Below are 8841 nucleotides of genomic sequence, written 5' to 3'. Positions count from 1 at the left end.
CGAGCATCAGCAGCAGGGAGGCTCATTTTGACACTGGTAGTTTGCAATCCTTTATCTAGCCAGTTTGTTGTATAGATCTAAAGGTAAATGTAACGACCTTTGGACTTTTTCCAGAGGTAATTAACCAAAACGACTGTATGCGCTGCAGTTTAAGACTAACCAGAGCTCTTAAAGGCGAGAAAACAAGTGCATTGTATCATACTTCACTGGTTGGGATCATTCTTCATTGATACATAAAATACTTAGCTTTGTTCTTTATAGCTGAACCACTCAGTCTAAAGACAATGCAGAAAACTTCATTACGGCAATTTTCTGCATTCATGGCCACATTACTGTAACCTTATGGCTGGAAATGAGACAAGGATTAAAAACAGCATTAGGCTGCAACAGACTACTTTATTGCATTTGCAATATTACAAGGAGACAATTCTGGTAACAAAAACAAGTGGAAATATGCACCACAGTGTCAATAGAAAGATGTCACAAAGCAAAATGTTACAAATGTTAAGGAACTCAGCTTCATTTTTTTTCTTCAGTTTTTTAGTCGTTAGAAAAAGAAGTTATGAAACATGAAAAAACAATGCAGCCTTTACTAAGATGAATACATATAAAAAAAAAAAAATGATGTAAACGGGACGATCTCCGTCGCCTAGCGTTGGTCGTTGGTTCGGTTCTCCCCAGGGTGCAGTGCAGACTGAAGAGAGATGCAGGATCACGAGGAGGCGGGGCTTCCTGCGTCGCTGCTCTCGCTCGCCTGCCGCTGCATCACCATCTCCTTGGCGATGCAGGTGATCTGACCATTGGTCACTGCACCCGAGACCCCCGCCCTGGCAGAGAGAGGCAGCGGTTAGAAAAATAAACACCATATGCATACAAAAAGATATCAGATAGCTTGACGCCATTACTTACTTCTGCTGTGCCTCCTCAGTCAATGGTGTCATCCCTGGCTGCTTCCCAAAGAAGAAACTGGACCACCAATGGCCAGAATCCTGCTTGGGGAGACCTGTGGACATAGATGAACAATAATGCAAATGTCACAAAGACATAAGCAAACAAAAAGGGAAAAAAAAAAAAAAAAAGACAAAGGGATGTATAACACAACATGGACACACCCCCTCCTTTTGACCTACTTTCCTGCTCTGCCCTGCTAGAGGCACATTTAAAAAAATAAAAACTGTTCCTCTGCGTGATTAGACAGAACCCCACCAGACTGCCATCAAATATGTGAGGATTACTGATGAGGACACGCCAACTGCTGCTAAGACTCAGCAGGGAAGCACACCCAGCCTCATCACCAGGAAACAAAACTGTGGGTGTGGCTGGGTTAAGAAATCGACTCATCGCACAAAAAGCACAGTGAAAAAAAAAAGTGATACATTTTTCCCAGCCAAAAAGAAATTAGAAAAAAAATTGATTCGTCATGCATAAGCAACACTGGTTTCTGGGTGTGCTACAAACATATCATGTCTGGAAGTTAAAGAGGGGTCCTTTGGAGTTTTTAACAGTCTTTATCTTACTCTCCATCACAATCCCTCTGAAAAGGAGTGTTATGAGTCTTAAACTCAAATTACTTCTTTTAAAGCACCTTTATTACTATTAAAGCAGCTACCATGGATGAATTTACCATTGTCCCTGTTCCCTTTGAATGAAGTTAATTACCTGGATGGTGAGGGATGACCTCCCCACTGTACTCCGAACTGCCGCAAGAGCTACTACTGGATGTAGAGCCGATGCGCCCTGCAAGCAAACAATAAGGAGGTTAGATATTAACACAAACACAAAAACAACCATCAGGACAGGAGAGACACTCACTTCGGTAGTAGTCAGTGGTCGCCACGAGGGAACCGCCTGCTGGAATGGCTGCCATACTTCAGGAGTTGGTCACTGATGGGCTTGATGGAAACCTGAAGAACAACAATCACATCTGAACAGTCAGACTAGAGCCTTTAAATTAGCTCAGCAAAATGATTGAGATTTTGCATCAACAGCTTGAATATTTAAATTCTTTCAAAGTTTTCAGATAAAACTGAAACACAATAGAAGCTGATGTGTGTCTATAACAACACAGAAAAATTAAAACTGAAAGAAAAACAGGAAAAAAATGTGAGTATTAATTTAAGATCTATTTAAACTCAAGACTTCCAGATTGTCAGTTTTAGACCCTAAGGATTTTAGGGTGTAAAAGTGCCCATTTGTTATTTATCTCTTGGAGGTAAAAAAATAAAAAAAAAAAAAAAAAAACAAAAAAAAAAAGACGCTATGTGGAATTATTTTTTTTTTTTATTCATTTAATTTTTTTAATCTTCATTCAAAGGTAGTTCTCCCCTACAAAAAAAACAAAACAAAAAAACGTTATACTTGACCCACTGAGCACAAGAAAAACTGATTAAGGGGGGGAAATGATTAAAGGAATAGTACACCCAAAACATGATTAGCCTTCATTTTCTACTCACCTCCATGCTGAACAACACTCTGGAGTACTTTTTTGATATCTCAAATGCATCTGGAGATCTGGGAGGCTTCTTGCTGTCTGCTGACATTCAAATAATGGAGGTCCATGGCGCCCGAGACAGAAAGGTCCATAAAAGTCCACAAAAACGTGTCAATATTCCTCCATACTGCTCGTCCAATGTAATCCAAGTGTCCTGAGTGGGTAGCATCCAGAATTTACTCGAAACGAAGTCATTTAGAATGTTTTTAGAGCATAAACAGTAGTGTATAGGATTTCCTAATAGCGCCCCCATGCGCGCTCGCGATTCTACGGAAGCCGGCAGACCAAACCAGCGCATTCAGCTCGGCAAAGAACTCATGCTCTTCCTCAACACTGAAGTCCTCAGACATTTTTCTTTCGTTGTTTCTTTCTTTGCACAGGTAAACAGCACATTTCTTCTTCTACGCTTGCAGTATCGGCAGACCAGACGCTGAATGCGCACTTTCTTCCGGTTTGGTCTGCCGGCTTCCGTAGAATCGTGAGCGCGCATGGGGGCGCTATTAGGAAATCCTATACACTACTGTTTATGCTCTAAAAACATTCTAAATGACTTCGTTTCGAGTAAATTCTGGATGCTACCCACTCAGGACACTTGGATTACATTGGACGAGCAGTATGGAGGAATATTGACACGTTTTTGTGGACTTTTATGGACCTTTCTGTCTCGGGCGCCATGGACCTCCATTATTTGAATGTCAGCAGACAGCAAGAAGCCTCCCAGATCTCCAGATGCATTTGAGATATCAAAAAAGTACTCCAGAGTGTTGTTCAGCATGGAGGTGAGTAGAAAATGAAGGCTAATCATGTTTTGGGTGTACTATTCCTTTAATGACCACTGGTGAACATTGGGGATACATAACCCCTAACGTGCAAGTATTATGAAAACATTTATACAGATTCAGGGTAAAATTGTGTTTCTGTGTTAAACGCTTTGTTACAATGACATCCCCACAGACACTGCTCTGCAGAGAGAGAGGAGGGGGTTGTTTACATTTAAACAGTCACTGCAGCAAACCCACATCTTTGCATTCATCTCATTCAGACTAGTGGAAAAAAAAAAAAAAACCGCAGCCGGTTCTGACCGGTACTACACAATAAAACCCACTGGAGTTCAAGGTGGACGACTTCCTGCTTCGCTTTGAGGACATTTTGTGTCAGAACTAGAACAGCTTAAAAAAACAAAAAAAACACAACAACGTAGCCGTGACCATTTTGGCAGTTTCTACATCTGCTAGCTCCCTGCGACCGTTAATGAGCGGTAACTGAAAGAAACCGTCAGACCAACCGAAATTAATTAAGTTTATTCCTACCGACAAGAAACAAAACAAACAAAGTCACCCCGAATAGCTAGCATTTAGCTCGCCTCGCTGACAGGAACCCGCCTCCCATGGGGGGGAAACGGTTTCCACCATTTTCTGACCAAAATTACCACGACGGAAAGCCTCACCTTTACTAACCCAGACGATGTGCTGATGTTCAGTAGCACTCAATTCAACTCAGACGGCGAGGATGGGGGGAGTAAACGCTAGGCGACGGGGCCCATTTGAAAAAAGGTTTTGGGTAAATGTAACCCTCCAAGGTCCGTGAGGATGTCGACGCTGCTTCTTTGTAGAGCCCGGAGAAGCAGCACGAGGTTTTATACTGCGGAGCAATGACGTCTTCAAAAGAGGCGGTGCTAAAGGAAGACGATTATTTCCCCCCATCAAGGGTTCATACAATATTAGAAATTTCTATATACGTCCAGAACACCATTCTTATTGTGACTTTGAATTATATATATATATATATATATATATTCGTTGTGTAACACAGAACAACAATGTAACAGCTATATAAGACCGTAAAATATGACTCACATTATGTGAGTCATATCCGGTCTCCATCTTAGCCAAGGACTATGGCAGGCCGTTTTGACATTTATTAGAAGCGCTTTCCTCTCTTGCGTTTGTTAATCTCTAAAATCTGATTCTTCCTAGTCAAAACTACATTCCTACTAGCCAGAAATGTACATATAGATATCCTAAATTACATTTTTGCCAGAAAGAATTACATTTCAGGCTGCCAAAAACATAATTGTACTAGTAAGAATAAACTTTCAAATGCCTAGAAATGTTTCCAAATTTTAAGTGGCCCTTTTGACATTTATTAGTTTGAATATATATTTCAGATGTCTCAAATGCATGTCTTCCTAGTCAAAATGAACATTTCAGACATCTAAAATAACATTCTTCCTATCTAAAATATACCTCTCAGATATCTAGAAATGTAATTCTTACTAGTACAAATAACGTTCCATTTCCTGTGTATTGGGCTTTTATTTCCAGATATCTACAATAAAAATTTTTCTATCTAAAAATGAATTCTTAATAGGATGAATTCTATTCTATTCTATTCTATCTAATTCTGATCTCCATAATAGAGTTTCTGCTAGTCAAAATTGTTATTTCAGACATCAAAAATGAATATAACATTACCGATATCCAAAAATCCAATTCTTGACATCTAAAATATATTTCTACTAGTAGAAATATAATTACAGATATCAACTATTGATATATGAGTAGTTAAAATGGAATTTAAAATATCTAAAATTTAATTATGTCTATCCAAAATATAGTTTTAGATACCTAAAAGCATATTTTGACTAAGATTCAAAAAAGAAATGGGGCGCCGTTTCAACATAAAACAGGCAGACTGACTAGTCACCTATTCTAGATAGCACAAAAAGCATTCTACCTTTTCACAATTACAATATTCCTAGTTAGAATTGTATTTTAGATATCACTAATTACCTTTCTACCAGTAGAAATTATTTAATAATTTTAAGTACTCTGGAATAAAATTTGTACTAGTAAGAACTACATTTCAGATATCTACAAATCTTTATTTATTTAAGGTGGCCTTTTATACCTATATTTGTATTTCAGATATCTTTAATAGTATTCCTCCTAATTTTAAATAGGAAGAATGTTATTTTAGATATCTGAAATGTTCATTTTGACTAGGAAAAAATGCACTTCTGACTGAATATAGTGTCATATATATTCTACATCTGGAATATATATTCCACATCCGGAATATATAGTCAGTCAAGTTAATAAATGTCAAAATGAACTGCCATGCCATACCAAGGGTTCGTCATTTACCAAACACTATAAACCCTTGGAAATGGCGCCACCTGGTGGTGAAATTGATCACATTTAATGAAGCATTCAAAATGCCAGCAAAGGAACAAGTTTAGGTTAAAAATATCATGTGTAAAGTTATTACCCACCTCTGGCTGCAAGATTTACTTGTAACTTCAAATATATATATTTTTAAATAATAATTGAACATGGCAGCCCACTGCTGACCAAGGGGATGTGTTCAATGCAGAGAATTAATTTCGTTGCTTTGTACTTGTGACATTGGAATGACTATAAAGTTGATTTCTAATTCTAAACTTTATTGATCTCACCCAGGAGAAATTTACCTCTGCATTTAACTAGTGTTGCGCCGATGCCATTTTTTGGCCCCGATACCGAAACCCAATACCTGGCTGTGCAGTATCGGCTGATACCGATACCATAATAATGTAAAATAATTGCCATCATGGCTTTGTCAAGCTGCTGCCTACATTTGTGAAGCAGGGAAAAATCTAATACAAAGTGAATCCAGTAGAACTTTTTATTGCCTACCAGGAGTGGGTGATAATAGTTGAATAAACTTATGGCTCTCAAAATGGTATCGGTGCCCTATTTGTTGGTACTCGCCGATACCGATACCACCATTTTAGGGCAGTATCAGGGCCCCGTCCGATACTGGTATCGGTATCGGTGCAACACTACATTTAACCCATCCCAATGGGGGAGCAGTTGGCTGCCATTGTGCAGCGCCCATAGAGCAGTGTGGGGTTAAAGGTCTTGCTCAGGAACAGGCAATGGGGGTCAAACCGGGTATTGGCAACCTTCTCAGAGCACAAGCGCACTTCTCTAACCATTAGGCCAACACTCCCCTCTTTGCAAATAACCATAATGCTCATATAGATAATACACAAAAATACTTATTTACAAGTAGGCTATATAAAGTAATTTCAAAGTATCTTTTACCAGATTACTCCACTTCATGATCTTTGCTTTTAGTGCTAAATTAAGTCAGGAAACCCCAAGGTGATTTATTTTACATCAGTCATTTACTCAAACATTCATTAATGGTGATAAGCTACATCAGAACCTCAGCTTTTACTTATATTGATTGGTGGACGCAAGAGGAAACACAGTGGCTGCAAAAATAAAAATAATGTTAGTAGATGGGCATAAAATTCAATTCGTAGAACTTTGTACTTTTAATGTTCACCTACTGTAAGCTCAGGTGCATCAAGCAAACATTACAGTAAAAACTCTCAGTAGTTGCTCTTGCTCTCGTTTAGATGAAAATTTGCTTTATTCATTGAATCAATTATGATTAATTTCATTGGTGTTTTCTGAAAGTCATTTCTGCACTGCTCTTTTAGAGTCTGCACACATTTCAACTCAAAGCCATCTGCAAAATATTTATTCTTGTATATTTCAAACACTAACGGAAGTGTTGAGGAGCCAGCTTGCTCCATGCTTTAACCTTTCCCATGCTGTGGTATACAGAGCTTATGGTTAGCTTGGATGAGGTGTCTGTGCTGAGTGTGCTTTTCTCAAGGCATGATGGGACTACATATCCAAACATCTGTACTTGTTCCATCATAAATCTGAACAGGCAAACTGAGGTCTGCAGAATCTAATGAGCTTAAAAGGTTGTATTTTTTTTTTTTTTTTTTTTTAGCATGGCACACCAAGTGAAATTCTACAGCTGCCTGTCTGAAATGTTTTCCAAATGCAGTAAATATTTCCTTCTAAATCTAAAGATTTATTTGGAAAAAGGATCTTATGACATTTATTGCCAACAGTTCCCTTCGGTTTTTAACGAGGATCTTCTAACGAATTAGAAGCACATGGAATATACTCACTTTTGACCCATTTTCCCTCTTAAGTTAAATGTTGTGTTCAGGAAGTGCTCTAGAATGTAGGAAGAAAAACACAAATCTGGGACCAAACTCAGGTTTTCATTTAAAGGAATGCTTTATTTGATCTCAACACATATACAACAAAACCAGAGATCTTTAATTATTTCAGCATGATTTCCCAAATCTCATCACTTTCCAGGATCTACACCAGCAGAGACTAAGCTGGGACCAAAGTGAATAAAACTCTAAGTACTACACTCTCCTCTGTGCAAGCTTGTCATGAGCTGCGCTTCCCTTGGCACCTGAAAAATAAATGATAAAAAAAAAAAGGTACATCCGTCTTGTTTTGGCCATCTCCAAAAAATAAAAAGAATTAATCTAAATTATTTTAAACCAGTGGGGAAAAAAAGGAAACTTTTGAAACTAAACCACATTTCTTTCTCTTAGGAGTGAATCCTTAAACGACTTGAGATGAACATTTCTTGCGATGTGCGAAGGCATCCCTTTTTGGCAAAGGAAAACTTACGTGAGATGAAGATGTGTTCTGTAACATATTTAAATAATGGCAACTTGTTGACAAAATCTCAAAAAAAGAGGGAAACTTTTGTATTCTACAGGAACATATCTACTAACAAATAGTGAACAGAAACACAAATGAAACAAAACAAACATATGATGCAGTAATGCAGTTTGATGACAAGTTGGACTTTTTAAACTTTTGATCTGGAGCTTTAAAAAGTCCCGCTCTGAGCTTTAGAGATTTGGAGAATTTTCCTGCTTATAATGCCTTAAATGAAGGAAAAAAAAAAGAAAAAAAAAAGAGAAATGAAACAGGAGATCAACTGCGGCGTAGAAGAGTCAACTAAATATGAGAAAACCTGAAAGTTATTCCATCATGTTTGTCAAGATGGAAAAAAAAAATAAAATGCAGAGCTTCCTTCTTTTATTTTGAAAGAAAAAGCCTCTCAGGCCCAAAAAAGGGGGGATTTTATGCAGTTTGGCATCATGCAGCCAGTGAGTTTAGTTTGTGTGTTAAAAGCAGCAAAATGCGTGTACATTCAGATACTTGTTGGCAAAGGTGTCGCCTATGGCAGCGGGAGATCATCTCTGTCCCTAAATGAACGCGGAACTTTATAAAAAAAGGGAAGAAAACATCAAAGTTTCCTTCTTCTTTGAGCTAAATTTGAGCAGGTGAGCCTGTTAACGTAAGGCGCCGACATTCACCAGGTATCAAACGCAACAAAGCCCCGCCTCCCACAGAACCATGGCCGGAAAGCACAGATTAGGTGGCTTTAAATCTACACTACTGAAAGAAAATGCTGCAAATTAAACCCAGTTTGATCGGATCGAGAGCTGCTTTGGTTTAATTAGTGTC

At 38.3% G+C, this 8841-nt stretch overlaps 1 protein-coding gene across 1 annotated transcript; it reads right to left on the bottom strand.

Annotated features, from left to right (window-relative positions):
- Nucleotides 1-376: 376 nt before the first annotated feature.
- On the bottom strand, nt 377-4113 carry ppdpfb (pancreatic progenitor cell differentiation and proliferation factor b). Its single transcript, XM_038309441.1, has 5 exons — nt 3939-4113; nt 1813-1904; nt 1660-1737; nt 910-1003; nt 377-827 (listed from the first exon to the last, which is right to left on the bottom strand). Exons 2-5 carry the CDS (start codon nt 1865-1867, stop codon nt 713-715), a joined length of 342 nt encoding a protein of 113 aa, XP_038165369.1. The 5' UTR covers nt 1868-1904; nt 3939-4113; the 3' UTR covers nt 377-712.
- Nucleotides 4114-8841: the final 4728 nt, after the last annotated feature.

Source organism: Cyprinodon tularosa, unplaced genomic scaffold (assembly GCF_016077235.1).
Source record: "Cyprinodon tularosa strain WSP-4 unplaced genomic scaffold, ASM1607723v1 ctg66, whole genome shotgun sequence".
In the NCBI taxonomy this organism is placed as follows: domain Eukaryota; kingdom Metazoa; phylum Chordata; class Actinopteri; order Cyprinodontiformes; family Cyprinodontidae; genus Cyprinodon; species Cyprinodon tularosa.
The sequence above is the reverse complement of the archived record's forward strand: the minus strand, read 5'-3'. Positions and strand labels throughout refer to the sequence as shown.

Bases quoted from the DNA above. Each gene is read 5' to 3' on its own strand.
- ppdpfb (XM_038309441.1), bottom strand. From the start codon at position 1,867: ATGGCAGCCATTCCAGCAGGCGGTTCCCTCGTGGCGACCACTGACTAC. The intron at 1,738-1,812 runs GTGAGTGTCTCT...GTTTGCTTGCAG, and splicing joins GACCACTGACTACTACCGAA to GGCGCATCGGCTCTACATCC. The intron at 828-909 runs GTAAGTAATGGC...TCTCTCTGCCAG, and splicing joins ACTGAGGAGGCACAGCAGAA to GGCGGGGGTCTCGGGTGCAG.